Source organism: Tarenaya hassleriana, unplaced genomic scaffold, assembly GCF_000463585.1.
Source record: "Tarenaya hassleriana unplaced genomic scaffold, ASM46358v1 Cleome41, whole genome shotgun sequence".
Lineage (NCBI taxonomy): Eukaryota > Viridiplantae > Streptophyta > Magnoliopsida > Brassicales > Cleomaceae > Tarenaya > Tarenaya hassleriana.
In genome coordinates, this window is record NW_010966933.1 from 198,055 (window position 1) to 215,705 (window position 17,651).

Below are 17,651 nucleotides of genomic sequence, written 5' to 3' on the forward strand. Positions count from 1 at the left end.
TTTTATATCTAAATTGATTAAAACTATGGTTTTATGAATTCTTTCTTTAGAAAAACTTATCAAACTCTCATTTTTTTTATTAAAAACCAAATCCCAAGTAAAGACAATAAAATGTTTCTATGATACAATGAAATAAACTCTTGAATATTCAATTTGGATAGGTCAACCTACCTGAGTTCGAGCCTAAAATTGAGAAGAAAAACTCTGAGATTAATCTGGACCTCGACTCAGGACACCCCATTACCAAAAAAAAAAAACTCGTGAATAAAAACCAACTGATAAAAATTTTATTATTGTGTAACAAGCTTGGGCTAATTAAAATGTATGCGTATACCTTTTGAGTATGGAGCTCTATAGGTTTTTACCTTCCTCTCCAATAATTATAATTTCTGAATAGCATAACATTTAAAATCTTGGATACTTGTACACCACCATCCATGCGATATGACAAAGGGGCATAGAGAATCAAAAGGAATGCAGCGTCCGTTCGAAACGCACGCGGACATGGAACTTCGCTCCACACCTGCGGACGGCCGCTATGAGCTACACCAAAGATTACATGCCGTGGCTTTATATATCCTTTCCCCGCTTCCCTCAATATCCATCTATACCCGACTGAAAAGCTTCATCTCACCACCTGGCTGCTTATCTTGCTCATCGCCATTGTCCCTTTTCGTGTGTGTCTGTGGATCCGCAAACACTTCCTCCCTTTGGGGGCGGTTTGCATAAACTATCCACAACACAAGGCACAGCAACACTCCCACAGAGATCAAACCCAGCCCTGCATTGACTATCTTCAGATTACGCTCCAAGGACCCGCAGTGATCTGACGTGATGTTCTCAAACGTTTCCCTCACGAAGTTGCAATCTTGAAGGCTGAGCAACGGCGGGGTGTAGTGCTCCAGAGCGTAACTCTCATTCACAGCTGCTACCAGCTGTGCATAGGTATCGGGTGTCACCCTCCCCATCGTTGTGCAGATTCCAGAATGTGATATCTTGCATGTGTAGTTCTTCCAGACCTGAAAACGAAGGAACCAAAGCAATGAGGTATCTCTTTAAACCTCTTGCCAATTCCTGACACCTACGAAAAGTAAATGGTTCTTTAACTAACAAATAAGTTGTAGGGGGCATACCAATGACGCGTTTGCTATAGATACTTCCTGCGGCCCGCATTGACGGTTTTCCATGTTTGTACCAAACGGATTGCATAGAGGAGGCATTGGAGGTCCGGACTGATTGTAATAGTGATCTTGGCCAGGAGATGGATTCGTATTGGCATACGCATAGACAAAGGTGTTTACAACAGTCACAATGCCGTTGATGACAACTTTACTCTGGTTCAGAGTCTGGTTCGTTGTTTTCTGATCAACACAGGGAAGGATGCTGCTGAGAGCTGTTTCTGCATGAGGATGATCAACCCATTCTTTCATGGCCACACACGTATCTGAAATTGCACTGGAGACCCGAAAAACTATCATGTCACTACATCTGCCAGGAGGGTTTTTGTGTTATGGGAAAGCAGCAGCAACAACTTACTTATTGATGATAAGAAAGACCCCGCAAAGAATGAACGTCATGGCCACCAAAATCCACCCGCTAGCAACAAATCTGTCACAGGGAATCCATACATCAGCTGCACACATATCTAACTACCACAATCAGAAACAGAAAACACATATTAAAGGACTCACGCGTGAACCACGTGTTGATGGCGAAGGATAGAAAGCACTGTAACAAAGCAAGGAACAGATAACAATAAGTCAGATGCCACAGTAGAGAGAAAGAGAAGATTTAGACGGATGGATATCAACTGAACCTACAAAGACCAAGCACCGAGAGAATGAGCATCACAGTAGCCACACTTATCAAAGACGATCGCCTGAAATTACGTGTGCAGAGAAAATGCGTCACATATTGTTCAAGCAATGGTAGCTGTGTCAACATTCAGTTAATCGCACAAAGGCAATAAGCAGCATACACAGCCTGGAAAACTCCTTTTACTTTGGCTGCATTTTTAGTTGTTTTCGCTTCGATGGTCTCTGCAGCAGCAATCAGATTGATATTCAACTTGTCAATCTCACCCAACAGATCGGACGGGAGGAAAACCTCGGTGACGTTAATAGTTTTTGCGAGAGAGAGATATGCCGTCACATTCTTCAGGGTTTGAACGGTGTAGTCCGATCGGTTTACCACATACTTCAGAGTACGTAAAGCTTGACCGTGGAATTTATCCTGCCCAACAGAAAGAAGAATGCATCCGACCCTGGAGACAGATCATGATCATCATAAGAACAACGGAGCAAAGGAAACGCAAATTTAACTTAGGAAGTGTCAAGACTATTACGCGGCAGCACATGTGAAAACTATCAACAAGATGAGACAGATTCTTCTTGAAGGGAACGATCCTTTGGATTTGTCGCGCTCTCTCCATTTGCAGCAATGATGAATAGCAAGAAGAGAGCCGAAAGACACAAGCCAAAGAAAAGCAAGAACGAAACCAGCAGCTCCTGTAAATCCAACAGACTGGAGATGGGCAGTTCATGCAAAGAGTTGAGTTAATGACAGCTGCCAAGTGAGATGATCGATCATTCGAGCGATTGACGGAGATGGACTTACTGCCCAGTAGTGATTGCTAGTGATATTCCAACCGCCTCGATAAGGTCTAAAACCCCTAAGAAGATCGGGTCTTTTCGTTCTATCAGCTGCCAACACGAGCCTTCCATACTCTCCACCCACCGAAGGCCCTGGTGCTACAGACTCCGCCGATATCGCATCTCTCCATGACCCAAAATCATTTGAACCTGGATGGTAAAGATGGGATAAAACAATCAGGAAACAAATCCATCGCGGCAGAGATGAACCAACAGAGGGTCGTGAACAATCAAAGATTCCGATTTCTGGGTCATGCTGAAGAGGGAAGAAACAAAGAAATCGGTGTGAAACCCAGAGGCAGAAACCGCAAGAAACCAAAACAAAAAAGTAACGGGCTTTGAACTTAGAGGCAAACAAATAGACGAGCTTGAAGGAAAGGAGAAGCAGTGTGAAAACAGAGCAGGGGGGCAGGAAACCTAGAATGAGCTTGAGAGGATCTTGAGCAGCGGGGGCATCTTGAGCGAGAGCCAGAGAGCAAGAGAGAACGAGAAGGGCCACCGACAACACAAGGAATGTCATCTGTGAAGGAACCGAGACCGGAGTCTCTCACATCCCAAAAATGCCAATCTCTGCATCTGCCTCCCCTCTCCCTCTTTAATCGCGGCAAAAGTAAAAGAGGCTACTTTATTAGGCAGCTTACTTTTGTCCTTTCCCTCTTTCTCGTTTCCACACCCATTTAGATCTTGATATGGGATTTTTTTTCCCCGGATACGTTACGATTCTATGCATGAGGTAGTTGTATTCCCAATAAGCCTGGAAATTTATCTAAAACTCACGGGGACGATGCTCGCTTCAAAATACCAAGTATCCCATACAATGGATTTGTTAGTTAAGAGAGAAATTTTCCGTGATAACTGTCAATATAATCTGCATGCAATCCTGCCGCCCTTAGGCCATTAATTGACCATATCAATATTAGCAGCTCCAAAGTTCAATCGGTAAATCGATGACGCAAATCGTTTGTTCCATCCTGAATTCGAATCTCAATTGAGGAGATAAGCGTAATTTCAATCACATGAATTGTTATCGATATCTGAATTAATCTGAACTTCGACACAAAACATCTCGGTTATCAAAAATATATTGGCAACTCGAAACTGATGTTGTTAATTGGCTTGAGAAATTATGGGTCCGCGATAGAAGTGTGGGTAAATGAGTCTCGTTTTAACATTTTTATAACTTAAATTTATAAGATTAGTAGACAGATTTACTTTTATAATTACATGACATAGGTTGGTTTGAATTTAATTATCTTTGTGTTTTCGATACACATCATGTTTTCGGAACAAGCTAACTAAAAAGTGTTTTCGAGTTTTAGGTTATAGTATTTTTAATAAATTTGTGTTGGTCTTTGTAAGCATCCATGTAACATCATTTTATGTAAGAAAATCATCTTTGTCTTTTAATATGTTTTCCTTTTGTGGAGGGGACAGGAGAGAGAAGTCACACCATAAAAGACAAGCCAACATGGTGGAGGCAGAGAGCGAGTTAGTTCGTATGCGTGAGCATGCATGTGAATAAGAACATCACCATGTGAGGAAACGGCCGAGCACGGGTAGTTGTTGACCCATGGTTTCGCGCTCAGATCAAATCTTTGAACTAAGATCACTCACGAGACGACGAGATTGATAGGAACCATGAGAGATTTATGTAACAAACACCGATTTGTCACATGACTTACTATCGGTCCCGGAATTAATTTGGACTTCGACCCAGGATATCCGATTACTAAAAAAAAAACACCGATTTGTCAACCTTGAGAGTTAAACTCTCCCAAAACCCAGTTATTTTACAAATTCTCTGATGCCTCACCTATGAGAAAGGACACTTCCTAACCACAAAGACAACATGGCTGATATGGCAACACACCCATACTTGGGCTATATTAAAATAACCGACACACACTACAGCAACGAGAACCAGTGTCGGTATCGGTAATGTATTCTTCTGGTAAACCGTTAATACTTCACGCCTTGCCGCCTCCTACTCCTTCTGTCTTGGATGTGGAATCCTGCATCTCCCCTTTCTTCAGATTCTTTTTAGGGGTGGACACTTCGGTTCGGGAATTTAGTTCCGATCCGATCTAATTCGAAACCGAACTGAACCGAACCGAACCGAATATCATTTGGTTCTAATTTGATACACTTTTTATGGAACCGGATGAATCATTCCCGAACCGAACCGTATGAGTACCGAACCAAAATTCGAATCTTCCACTATATATGTAAATATTACAGTTTGATACTTATTTGGTATTGATATAATGGTATCATTCCGAACCGAACTGATACTAAAACCGAACCGAATCGAACCGGTTAACATTGAATTCTAGTTTGGTATACTTTTTATAAAACCGAAAATACCATTTTCGAACCGAACCGTTTGAATACCGAACCGGAATCCGAAACGCCCACCCCCTACATTCTTCCTCACAATTACACGAAAGGGTTTATGATACGAGAGATGAAGAAGAATTAATCTATGTGCCGCTCGGTTAATGCAGTTGCCGACATTGGCTTGTGGGTCCGCAAAATGGGGATGCGGCCCATTAAGCCCAACGATGCACATAACGGACCTAATGATTCATAATCAACTCCATTAGTTTTTAGTTTTTTTTGGGTAACCGGGTTTCCTGGGCCGAGGCCCAGACTGATCCCGGGGCCGAAGCCAACCATGTGATTTGAATTATGTGTTCCCTCCCCAGTTTGGGGTTCGAACTCGGGGCGGGACAGACGTTTTGCGCCCCGTTTCACCGGTTGAACTATCCAGGTTGGGTCATTCGTTTTTAGGTTGTTAACAGAGAAGTAAATCATGTTTTTTTTTAAAGAAGAAAGGTTCATCGACGATGGAGGAGGCCATTCGAGCGATCTTGTGGTCTTCTTTGGAGTTGTTCGACGTATCTTCGGAGGAGGATTAGAGTGCTCTTGAGTGTTATCAAAGTTTTCAGTGTACGACCAAATGAGATGTTTATTATGAACCCGAGCCCATGGTAGACGGTAACTTGTTTCACTATCTAAAAATCGCACTTCAATGTCCTGAAAAACCACGCTGAGTTGCTCGGAGATGTTACCAACAAGTAATCGCCTCTTGATCGGATAATTCTCTCAGTCAATCCATCGGATTAACAGGGTACGCTCGAACATGGATCAATCGATACATGGATGTTTTTCCTCGGATCTTCACGGCACAGACGCATGTGTGGGTCGTGACACTAAGCTTGAGAGAGCCAGCACAACGGGGTGGATATCATACGTCACGGCACAGTTCAAACACGTTATAGCTCGGATCAACGAGAATCTATGGAACGCAGTGTTATCAATAGCGTATGGCGGTCCACGGCGTCAAACAAAATATAGGCCATGAATATATGGCGGACGCCATGGCGATTTATGGCGGTTCAAAAACTATATCATATTTATAAGGATAAACAAAATAAATCATCATCATAACATAAAATTATATGTCTAAAATTATATATCATCATTATAATATAACATTATGTGTCTAAAAAAATATGAACATGAACACTTGAAGATAAATATGAACGATCCTATAACCTATATATATATATATATACATGTAACATATGCTAAGTGGTAGAAAGATGTTCATAAAAAAATAAATAACAAAAGAGTGATAGAAACTTGTCATTGAATATACATTAGAACGTTGTAGAAACTCTGCATTCTCCTTTTTTTGCAAAGTTTTTATTTTTCTGTTTTGGCAATTTTCCTTTTTTCATTTGGAAACATTTCCAATTCTGCCGATTTGGTTAAATTGTTTTCCTTTTTTATTGGTCTTCGCCACATGGCCCGCCACAACGCCATACAATTTGACGCCATAATGGGGGCAATGGCGAAAACGCCATTCCCGCTTGGATATATGGCATATGTGGCGGAATCACAAAAAAGGGCCACGCCATAGAACCATGGCGGCGCCATGGCCGATAACGAACCACGAGCTTTACTCAAAATACGTAAGAAATGTGAATACAACATCTGTAAGGAAGGCTACCTACCCTACTGAAACAGGGGTATGTTGAAGTGTAAAAACGACAAAATATACACTGTAAGCTATAAGCTATTGGTACTAGAAGCAAGGCAGGGGATGCTGAGGATGTACTCAGAGACTATCCTTCAAGCTAATTTTTATGTTTTGCACCTTGATGGATAATTGTATCTTGTGATCTTCCATGTCTTTCAAGACTGAAAGTAGGTTAGCCCTGTAAGCTTCGCATTTCCGGGTTGCTAACTCCAGCTCGTTTCTGAGTTGCTGTATCTTCTTGTCCGCATCATCCTACAAAATAAGGTAAATACCGCATATCAATCACTCAATGATGTGGATACTAAATACGAGCATCCGATTTAACGTAAACAAATTGAAGCGGAAACAATAAAATCGCTTTGTACAGTGAGAGTCCACATTCAAATCATAAATGTCCTGCTTATCATGTGAAGTACGACATCGCTAGCCGTATCACGAGGATATAATTTGAGCCACAAATAGCAGTGCCTTCATGGTAGCATCAAAGTAAGATGAATATTGCTTCAGGATAGAGCAGAATTGAGCTCAACTTAACAATGAAAAAAGGGAAAACAGCCAGGCATATTAAGGTGAAAACACAATCAAAGAATAAGTTGAAAAGAAATATTCATGTTTTATCAAATTTCGGTCATATTGACAGAACGAACGGTTCTGACCTCAGATTCAGATTGCTCAGACATTTGATGGTCACCATGGTTGTCTGCTTGGTTTCTGTCGGCTACTAATCTTTCCACAATATGCCCGTTTGTAATAGTTTTTCTACCTTCATTTTTCATGGCTAAGGCAACAGTCGTGGCAGCTTCTTGCAAAGCGACAACCGCAGCATCGCAAGTATAAACAGAGTTAGCAGCGTCTTCTACAAACTGCAAAGCTTTATGGCGTAAGGTATTATAACGGACAGTATGGGACTCCAAATAATTGGCAAATGCATGAGAACCATAATCATCAAATATGACACTGCTCTTGGCATTTCTGGTCCATCTTTTGAGGATATAATGAGGTGGAAGTGTGAGGACATTTGTGACCCTGAAGACTGCCAATATATGTCTGCAAATGATGCCTGAGAACTCAAACATCTGACAACTGCAATTTGCTCTCATCTCCAAAACATTGAACTTGACGAAATGAGCCCTGTGATCCTCTCCATACTTTGCCACCTGATAGGTAATGACATCCCCATCATCACCCGCTCTAGATGCCATGAAAGTTAAAGTTCCAACTAATTCCTCCTGAAATCTCATGAACAACTTTCTAGTGTAAAGATCTGACGCCTGCTTCTCCATCGGAGATGGAGTCTTCAGAACAGGGGGTGAGTTCATTGTATCATAATCTGCTTTAACTTCTTTCTCACGCCGACTCTCTAAAGCTTTTTCATACAGCTTGAAGAACTGACTCAGATTGGTTGAGGCGTTTACATAACCATCAAAATATGAATTCATACTGTCACTGCGCTGAGTTGTGGACATTTCAGCAAAAAAGGTGTCACGGATGTATACTGGGACCCACTGCCGACGATCAGAGTATATTGCTTGTAGCCAATCATTATCTCTTAGCTCGTATTTGTCAAGAAGCGACAACCAACATGACTCAAAATCCTCGATCGATTCAGTTAAATTGACACATTTGTGGAAGTCCGCCTCAAAAGTAGGATGCTTGAGGAAAACATGCAACAGCTTTTCTTGGCATTTTTTGAAGATATGCCATTTGCAAAACCTTTGTCGGGTCTCTGGAAAAACCTGCATGATGGCTGCGCTTATAACAGCATCATGGTCAGTGGTGATCGACACAGGAGCACGGGCAGACATTGCTTTATGCCACGTATTGAAAAGCCATACAAATGAAGCCTCATTTTCATTTATCAGAAATGCACAGCCAAAGAGAACAGGTTGCCCATGGTGGTTTACACCAGTGAACGGTGCAAAAGGTAAGCGATACCTGTTGGACCTGTAGGTTGTGTCAAAAGTAACAGTATCTCCAAAGTGAGTGAAATCCTTTCTAGCTTTTGGATCAGCCCAGAACACATTACCCACAGACTGATCTTCGCTTCCCTGTACAGCATAAAAGAAGCTCGAGTTCTCAGCATTCATCTGCCTCAGATAGTCCAGAAGAAGTTGTATCTCTCCTTCTATGCTCTTCTGTCGGTTGTTCCGCATATAATTCCTACAGTCCACCTCGGTGAAGCCAACCTTGCTGATGCCACCATATTCTTTTATCAGAGCTGACATTATCCTGCGGGGGCCCATCCCTGCAGCTTGCAATGTATCTATCAAGGTCTTAGCAGGACCAGATATTTGCCTGTGCGAGCGGAGACAATGAACCTGATCGGGAGGAACCAACTCATGATTGTGCTCTTTTACAAAGCCAGATACAACCCATTTACCGGAATCATGCATCTTCACAGACAAGGAGGCTTTGCATCCTACTCTGGTAATTGTCCTGGGCCGCTTGATCTCCCTATCCTTGGTGCGCTTTTCATTCATATTCCTGAAACCTTCTTTGGCACACACAAATTGCCTCTGTATAATAGCTCCATCTCGCCTGGACCGCCGCGAGGAACTAACACGGGTGCTAAAGCCAACCCGTCGGGCATATGAATTGTAGAAGGCCTTAGCAGCCTCTTCCGACTCAAACTCCATACCCTCGTAAGGCTCAAGATCCAGAAGCTCTCTCTCAGGGAAGTAATTTCCACCACCTTCAACCCCATTAGCACTAAATCCAGCATTTCCAACGGAAATTCCAGCAATTGGGCTATCAATCATATCATCCTCATCGATAGCATGGTGTTCAATATCGATAGCGTCGTCATCAACATCTCCTCCACTACTAACTCCCACACCTATATCGAATTCTAGCACTTCATTATCCATACCCACGTCTTCCAAAGTGATAGAGGACGAAATTAGACTAGACGACCAAGGGAAAAGGCTACCAAAACAGCAAACTTTCAACCGAAAGGGGATTATGGAAGGCAGAAAAGGAGGACCTCGACGATTGTCATGAATCTTTCTTCCCCGTGGTTCTCCGACGACGACGTTCAGCGAAATAAGAGCACGCCTTCGGAAATTGGGAGTGAATGATCAGAAGAAACCCAGAAACGCAGAAGAAGTGCCTAGGGTTGGAATGAGGCAAAAGGCGGAAGTTTAAGTGGCGAAGACAAATGAGGGACGAAACTAGAAATGGAAGAAGAAGGCGCTCTGAGAGAGAGAGAGAGAGAGAGTCGTCGACGTCGTGCTGGTCGTCGGCGGCAATGCGTGGAGGGGCTACGGGACGGCGCTGTGTTTCTCTTGGCCTTTTGGATCTCTCGGCATCTACCAACCGTCGGATCCTGTATGCGCTCATCTGTGTCGGCCCAGCCCTTGGCCCAACTACTCGGGAACATGATATTTTGATACTATAACCGAAGCCCTTCGATTTACATCCGTCATAGGGGGTCATTTATACCCGTTACCGCGGGTTCGTGGGTATCTGTCTCGTGAATACCCAAAAAACGGATACTCGCTTCTAAATAAATACGAAGACGGATACATAAAAATGACAACAAAAATAGTTACGGATTTCATTTTTACGAAGACGGATACCCGTGAATACCTGTAAATATATAAAAATATCAAATATTCCTATATTTTTTTAATTATTTATTTAAATATTAGATTTTAACTTTTAAAAATTAACATATACATTTTAAAAACTTTTAAAAATCTATGCATATTCAAAGAACCCGATTTTATCCGCCCATCCCCGTCGAAGAAGGGGCGACGGCCTTTCTTATGCCGGGCATGCTCCCCGAACCCCAATTAATAAGACTAAGTAAAAAAAAAGAAATGAAAATAGTGAATCAAGATCTAGATGGATCCCTATTCTTATCTATATCTATGGGATACCTATCTAGATGGATTTCTATCCATCTATGAATCGATCTAGACTATCCTCTATACGGATAGAGATGTCCCTATGAGTGACTACGCCGATCTTTATATGTTTTGGCCACGTCCGTTTCTGCTACGAAGAGGAAGGTTTGGATCTTTCAATCTTATGTCGTGAGGGATATGACCTATGTTAGGTCTGTAAGATACCACAGCTTTTGGTGTTCTATGATTCACCTCCGAATAATGTGTAGGTAGTTCGATCCTTTTGATTCTTCTCTTCATAGTAAACTGATGGGGGGATGCGAAGCAATAGGTCAAATTACTATATAAAGATAAAGAAGAGTTATAAACTATAGGACTGATTGTTCGAGTAGGAAGATTTCGATTTTTCTCCTTCCTTCTCTTCGATAAGAATAGGGATTTAAACAAATTCCTCTTCATTCTCTTGTGCTCAGCGAAGGAACTGCCTAAGTATACTTCAAACTTATTTGTTCTTTCTAAGTCTTCTTCTATTTTATGGGTACGGATATCCGTGGATACCCGTCTCTTAATTACGAGTACCCGATCGACAGGTACCCGATGTTAATGAGATAGAGAATGAGACATTGTTTTCATGAAACCCGCGAAGACGAAGACGAAGATGAATATTTCCAAAATCGCGGGTACTCGATCCATGCACAGCCCTAATCCGTCATATCATTTTACTCCATGCTAGTAGTAAGTAGGATGTCAAAATGAACTTAGTTCGCGAGGTGCTTCACGACCCGATCCATATTGTTCCGATCTAGATCAAGAAAATTTAAGTCTGAATAAAAAAAGACCGAACGAGCCAGCTCGTCATGAGCTGAATTCATCCGAGCGAGCTCGGTAAGCCCACGAGTTGGTTCGCGAACCAGAAAAAAAATTATTTTACTTTTTAATAGTTTTTTAATAATTTTAAAAAATATTTATCAATTTTAAATAATTTTTATTATTTTTAAATATATTAATAATTATTTTTAATTATTATTTTAATATTTTTTATTTTTATTTGTTTCGCGAGTCGACTCGGCCCGTTTGACATCACTAGGTATAGTATTCTATGTTATGGACAATGTTTTTCTTCAGTTCCACAAATATAAAGTTTACTTAAACGTATCGTTCTCACCGATATAAACGATATCATCACAGTCGATATAGAATTCGAGTCTGGGGAAATCATTCGCACTATTTTTGTGATCTCTAGAGAGATAGAGAGGGAAGAAGAATGCTAAAAAGAGGTATATTGTTGCTATTAAAGTTTACACACGCACAAAACACACTCAAAAGAAAGAAAAAATCATCCAAGAAAGCAAAAAGAGCCACCGTAGACCTTAAGGGAACTGAAAGCCGCCGCCGCCGCCACCACCAACACCGTCGGCCGCAGCGGCAGGGGCCGTGGCTGGATTGATAGCAGTCCAAAGCAGAGAAATGGTGATGGCGATGAGGCCTGCCCATACAAACACTATGGTAGGAGTCTTCCGTCTCTTTCCCATCAACCCTTTAGCGAAGGGATACAAATGTGCCAAAACCCAGAAGCTGAAAAACGCTCCTCCAATGAACTTGCTCCACTGTGGGATCGTTTGGTATATCGTCCTGATGAATGCCACCACAATCGCTATTATGTTAACCATGGCTATCACGATGGGTGGTATCATCAGCGATGTCCACTTGACGATGTAGAGATCCGCGTAGATGTCATCGTTCTCGTCTCCCGTAGATTTTGATGTCAATGTGAATGAGATCTCGATCCCCGCAATCACCTTGAGAATTCCCTGGACCACGGCGTAAAGGTGAGAACTTGTCCCTGAGATGAGCCACCATTGCTCGTTTCTCCACCACTCTTCGAGGCCAATGCCTGACCACTTCACCTCTAGGATGGCCAGCCCGATGAGACATATGGTGATGATGAGAAGGTATACCAAGAATGAGATACTCAGCGTCCTCACTATGAATTGTCCCGAGAGAAGTGAGAGCGCCGGGAGGAAGCAATAGAGTATAAGAAACATGGAGGTGAAGGGATAGATGCCAACGTTGAGGTAGGCGAGGCGTTGAAGGAATTTGAGGCGTTTGGAAGCGAGAAGGGCATTGTTTCTGGAGAAGAAGATTTCAACAGATCCCGTGGCCCACCTGAGCACCTGGTGAAGGCGGTCCGTGAGGTTGATAGGGGCCGACCCACGGAATGAGTCTCGTTTTGTGATGCAGTAGATGGAACGCCAGCCTCGATTGTGCATGCGGTACCCGGTCACCACGTCCTCTGTCACAGACCCGTAAATCCACCCCACTCTATCTCCCCACTCCGTTTTATCCTCGTACCTGTTCCAATAGTAAGTAAGAAAAATCCAAAATCAAGAATCAGATATATAACAAAATGTTATTTACAACAGTGTACCAGCAAGAGATGACTGAGACGGCTTCAGCAACGGTGGTGGCATCGAGAGGGTCACGCGGGACCCTGAGGGCTCCTGGGGGGCGGCCATACTTGACGGCCGGGTGGTCGGCCAAGGGTCGGCCTTGGAACTCTGCGATAGGGATGGACTCTGCTAGCAGTGTGGAGTTGCCAAAGCGCTTAGGCAGTTGAGTGACATCAAGATCAGGATCAAAGTCGCTCGTTGTCAATGCCTCTGTTTCCGATTCCTTCTTCTCTAGTAGTTTGTCTGGATTTGGAGGGTCGAATCCGTAAAGAGCGAACCGCCTGAACATACACCCTGTTCCTACGTACACCGGCCCCTGTCTCAACAGACATTGCTTTACATTTTACATACATATTTGGGAAAAATTCAGAAAGAGAATAATGAAAGATGTGTATATACATACCTGGACACCATCAAGGGCACGCATGTTGCCATCGAAGAAAACAGTGTTGTTGTTAGCATATCTGTCAGAAGGATCGATGCCTTCAAATCTCTGAGGGAATTGAATGTAGCAAATGTCTTCGCCGCCTCTATCCATCATGAAACACATGCCTTCCCTGATGGCTTTGCAGTTGAAAATGTAATGATCACAGTCGAGGTTGAGAATGAAGGGACCATTAGAGAGAATAGCAGAAGCTCTGACAAGAGCGTTCATAGCTCCAGCTTTCTTGTTGTGTTCATAGCCAGGGCGTTTTTCACGGGACATATATACAAACATGGGGAGTCTGATGTCTGTATCGGAGAATTCAATGATCTTGTCATCGGCAGTCCCCATCAAGGGATCGCTGCTCGGTGGCTTTAACATCACCTGTAAAATCCCCGCGTGATCGCTTTTCGAATGCTCGCGACTTGGCGTGGCCCAAGTGCCTGGCCAGTGAGTTCCGTCGGCCATCCATGTTGCTTTCGGGACTTTAACAGGCTCTGTAGGATCTGCTCCGCTCTCTCTCATGTGTTTCAGTGCCTTCATCTCTTCCCTCGCGTTGAACGCATCCGATCGTCTTCGTATGGAATCCGGTAAGCCATTGATGCGCACCTTGAACTCATCGTACTCTCTCTTCATCTTCCTCCTATCCTTGACGAAATCCGACCTGCACTTGTTCTTGGTCGGGTCTATCTTCAGGCTGAAGTAGGATTCTGGGTTTCGCGGTTCGATGTTGTGTTTCCGACAGAAAGGTACCCAGAGATCCGCGAAGCTAGCAGCTTCTGCCATGGCTTCGAAGGTGAGAAGCGCCCCACCGTCATCCGAGACGTAACAAGCAACCTTCTCCACTGGATAATCAACGGCTAGTATGGATAGAATGGTGTTGGCTGTGACGAGGGGCGGCTCTTTCTCAGGATCCGCTGTCGACACGAAGAGGTCGACGCCAGGGAGATCAGAACGACCGGTAGGATTCGACGGCGAGGGCAACTCGAATTTGTCATGGAGAAGTTCGAGGTCAGTGGAACGGTTAATGGGACAGAGCTTAGGGATCTGATCGAGAATCCATGAGAACCCGAACCACACCTCACAGATGACAGACATAAGCCACAACCAGATGGCTTCCTCGTTAGGGTTACGAATCCTCCAAGCCAGAAAAAAACATAAGACGACGAGACGCACGGCTATGAGCAGTCTGTAAGGACTTATGATAGCTGCGGGAATCGGGATCCGCCGACTGAGGGGCCTCCAGGGCTTGTCCGCCGAGTCTACCATGCCGCCTCTCAACCCATCATCCATGTCATCCCCGTACATATCATCTTGTGGCCAGTACGCATTGCCGTACCCATATGTACCTTGCGTCTCAAACAGCCATCGGTTGTGATCGAATTCTCCGTTTTGGTTCCTCTTCATCATGGACATGTTGTTGTTGTGACCTTTCCCCGGAGCAGGCAAGGGCAGAGCCCCATTGGAGAAATCCGGCACATCGTCGTCATAGTCCCCGACTTTGTAAGGTTCCTTGCACCCGGGGCATAGACCTGTCTCTTTCTGGGCATCCAAAAAGCAGTCCCTACAGATCTTGAACCTGTAAAACAGCCACCACACCGGTTCTTTAGAGACCACGAATTCAGAAAAAGAGCAAGTAAACGTGTATGTATATGATTGAATACCTGCATTCACAAGGCATGATGTCCTTGCCCCTCTCGTCTTTCATAACTTTGCCGTCACAGGCAGGCATGGCGCAGGAAGAGCCTTTAGCACCGGCCATCTGAGGATGAGTGACATCAGAATCAATGACCTTATCCATGAGATGGGCACGTGTGATGCTGTTGAAGCCCCCAGTGAAAAGAGAATTGGAGACGTATTGTTCTTCGGCTTTGGTGGCCATGGGTTGATTGTCTGGTGTGGAAGGTATGTGCACCGTGTAGTTGGAATAGTCTCCTGAGAATTCGCCTGATAATTCAATATCATCCCGCGATAAACTCACGTAGCGTCCACTAGATGTTCGTCTCGCGAATTTCACGGTTTGGCCGCTCCCAGAGTTGTTGCGGACCTTCTTGGAAGGTTGGGAAGAAAGAGAAGCCATTGTGCAGAGCTCTGTTTCTTCTAATCAACGTGACATGAAGAGGATGGTTGCAGGATGGCTGGAAAACAAAGAAAGATGAAACATGACTCGTTCGAGGGAAAAGGTCGTTTGGTGGAAGGAGACGAAGAGAAAGATATGGACCGTGAGAGAAGGAGAAAACAGACGTGAGCTGTTTTTGGATGTCTATTTTTGGGTTTCTCCAGGCTATTTTCGGACACTGGAGTTGCCTTATGCTATCTTTGGAGGGAAGACCCCATCCCATGTCTCCTTTTTCTTTCGACAACTGCGTAATAGTCAATAAGCACAACTGCATCAATCAGTACTGTAAGTGCTTACATCTGATATCTGAAAACTGGTAAGAACGAAACAGATGACAGAGACACAACTCCACGGGAACTTGAGTGGCTGTAGAAATGCTTGTTAAGGGGGAAAGCACCTCGTGTCTGGGTCGAGCTCATATTGCGTCATACTGAGCTTGACGGCTCTTTCGTTCCGTTTTCCACCAAATATGGCATTCTCGATGTACGCGCATATATGCACACGCATGGAGTGATGGGGAGAGATGAGGAAAGAAAAAACGGGGAACGGAGGGAGCGGAGTACTATATTCGGAGGGCGTCATTCTCAGACCCTGAAGTTCCCTTTATTAACGGAACTGCCATCGCCTCAAGTGCATAAGTATGCTGAGGGAGGGTCCCGTGGAAAGATATCTTGCTCTTCAATGGCCGTCACTAGTCTCCTTCTCCTGCTCCTTCATCTATGGTTCGCTGCATCTGCAGCCAAAGCAGACGATCCGGCGATCGTCTCTAGATTCCAGGAGTATCTCCGTGTCAACACGGTCCAGCCGAATCCCGATTATCACAAAGCGGTTGAGTTCATCATCTCCCAGGCTAAATCCCTCTCTCTGGAATCTCAGACGATCGAGTTGGTCAAAGGAAAGCCTCTTCTTCTCCTGAAATGGGTCGGCTCGCATCCAACTCTTCCCGTCGTTCTTCTCAACTCCCACACCGATGTGGTTCCCTTTGAGGAATCCAAGTGGAACCACCATCCCCTCAGCGGTCACGTCGATCCCGATGGTAAAATCTTCGCCAGAGGCTCTCAGGACATGAAGTGCGTCGGGATGCAGTATCTGGAGGCCATACGCAAGCTCCAGGCTTCCGGGTTCCAGCCCCATAGATCCATCTATCTCTCCTTTGTTCCCGATGAAGAGATCGGTGGCCACGATGGCGTCGAGAAGTTTGTGGAATCCCAGTTCTTCAAGAGCTTGGACGTTGCAATTGTGCTCGACGAAGGTAAGATTCAGTACACGCTGGGTGTTGCGAATTCAGAAATACTTGCTGATGCGTTGGATTGGATACAAATCAGGTCTGCCATCACCGACTGAGAGTTACAGGGTGTTTTTCGGAGAAAGGAGCCCGTGGTGGCTGGTGATAAAGGCCAAAGGCGCTCCTGGTCACGGTGCTAAGCTCTATGATAACTCGGCCATGGAGAATCTGCTGAAAAGCATTGAGAATATTAGGAGGTTCAGAGCTTCCCAGTTTGATCTGCTCAAGGCTGGCTTGAAAGGTGAAGGCGACGTCGTCTCCGTCAATATGGCTTTCCTCAAGGCTGGCACGCCTTCTCCAACTGTAAGCTCTGTCCTTTCTTTGTTATCAGTATTTCTGCTATTATGATGATCAACTATGAGGAAAGGCCATTGCTTTGAAAAATAACTTGCATGGCGATATCTTTGTGACTGTATCTGCTTATTTGGCCCTTCTCCTTGAAGGGTTTTGTCATGAATCTGCAACCATCTGAGGCGGAAGCTGGTTTTGACATTAGAGTCCCTCCCACTGCTGATTATGAAGCATTGGAAAAACGTTTGGTCGAGGAATGGGCTCCTGCAGCACGAAACATGTCGATGGAGGTAATTGTTAGGCCAAGCATACTTACTGTTTCTCAGCAACAATCGACCATTCGTGTTGCTGTTTCTCAGCAACAATCGAAGATCCGTGTTGCTGTTTCTTTTTTTTTTCTTGGTTCCCATCATGACCAAGCCACATGGGCCATGCCGCCATGTTACATGGTGGGTACTATGGCTAAAAGGTCATTTTCGTTAGTTCATATGAAAGATTTGAAAACCCGCCATGTCATGGCGGGCATTTGTCGACAGTT

The 17,651-nt window shown here is 44.1% G+C and overlaps 4 protein-coding genes across 5 annotated transcripts in view; 1 reads left to right on the forward strand and 3 right to left on the reverse strand.

The window, feature by feature from the left end:
• Positions 1-265: 265 nt before the first annotated feature.
• LOC104824728 lies at positions 266-3,257 on the reverse strand. The gene is made up of 9 exons (XM_010556858.1): positions 3,069-3,257; positions 2,617-2,801; positions 2,345-2,523; positions 1,979-2,263; positions 1,821-1,879; positions 1,692-1,728; positions 1,537-1,608; positions 1,134-1,455; positions 266-1,019 (listed from the first exon to the last, which is right to left on the reverse strand). The coding sequence occupies exons 1-9, from the start codon at positions 3,169-3,171 to the stop codon at positions 606-608; spliced, it is 1,656 nt and encodes a 551-aa protein (XP_010555160.1). The 5' UTR covers positions 3,172-3,257; the 3' UTR covers positions 266-605.
• Positions 3,258-6,575: 3,318 nt separating this feature from the next.
• LOC104824729 (protein FAR1-RELATED SEQUENCE 5) lies at positions 6,576-10,078 on the reverse strand. Its single transcript, XM_010556860.2, has 2 exons — positions 7,353-10,078; positions 6,576-6,948 (listed from the first exon to the last, which is right to left on the reverse strand). The coding sequence occupies exons 1-2, from the start codon at positions 9,561-9,563 to the stop codon at positions 6,775-6,777; spliced, it is 2,385 nt and encodes a 794-aa protein (XP_010555162.1). The 5' UTR covers positions 9,564-10,078; the 3' UTR covers positions 6,576-6,774.
• Positions 10,079-11,804: 1,726 nt separating this feature from the next.
• LOC104824730 (cellulose synthase-like protein D4) lies at positions 11,805-15,599 on the reverse strand. Its single transcript, XM_010556861.1, has 4 exons — positions 15,083-15,599; positions 13,398-14,997; positions 12,973-13,310; positions 11,805-12,896 (listed from the first exon to the last, which is right to left on the reverse strand). Exons 1-4 carry the CDS (start codon positions 15,496-15,498, stop codon positions 11,915-11,917), a joined length of 3,336 nt encoding a protein of 1,111 aa, XP_010555163.1. The 5' UTR covers positions 15,499-15,599; the 3' UTR covers positions 11,805-11,914.
• A 436-nt stretch (positions 15,600-16,035) lies between these two features.
• Positions 16,036-17,651, forward strand: part of LOC104824731 (aminoacylase-1) — a 2,904-nt gene continuing 1,288 nt past the window's right edge. For both annotated transcript variants that reach the window (XM_010556862.1, XM_010556863.1), the window contains exons 1-3: positions 16,036-16,789; positions 16,863-17,125; positions 17,266-17,403. In XM_010556862.1, the coding sequence (XP_010555164.1) occupies positions 16,051-16,789; positions 16,863-17,125; positions 17,266-17,403 (1,140 nt within the window). In that variant the 5' untranslated portion in view covers positions 16,036-16,050. The remainder of the gene's footprint in view (positions 16,790-16,862; positions 17,126-17,265; positions 17,404-17,651) is intronic.

Bases quoted from the DNA above. Each gene is read 5' to 3' on its own strand.
- LOC104824730 (XM_010556861.1), bottom strand. From the start codon at position 15,498: ATGGCTTCTCTTTCTTCCCAACCTTCCAAGAAGGTCCGCAACAACTCT. The intron at 13,311-13,397 runs GTATGTATATAC...CTGTTGAGACAG, and splicing joins GTGCCCTTGATGGTGTCCAG to GGGCCGGTGTACGTAGGAAC. The intron at 12,897-12,972 runs GTACACTGTTGT...CTATTGGAACAG, and splicing joins GTCTCAGTCATCTCTTGCTG to GTACGAGGATAAAACGGAGT.
- LOC104824729 (XM_010556860.2), bottom strand. From the start codon at position 9,563: ATGGATAATGAAGTGCTAGAATTCGATATAGGTGTGGGAGTTAGTAGT. The intron at 6,949-7,352 runs GTCAGAACCGTT...CTTATTTTGTAG, and splicing joins CTGAGCAATCTGAATCTGAG to GATGATGCGGACAAGAAGAT.
- LOC104824728 (XM_010556858.1), bottom strand. From the start codon at position 3,171: ATGACATTCCTTGTGTTGTCGGTGGCCCTTCTCGTTCTCTCTTGCTCT. The intron at 2,524-2,616 runs GTAAGTCCATCT...GCCCATCTCCAG, and splicing joins CTAGCAATCACTACTGGGCA to TCTGTTGGATTTACAGGAGC. The intron at 1,729-1,820 runs GTAGGTTCAGTT...GCTTTGTTACAG, and splicing joins TCTCTCGGTGCTTGGTCTTT to TGCTTTCTATCCTTCGCCAT.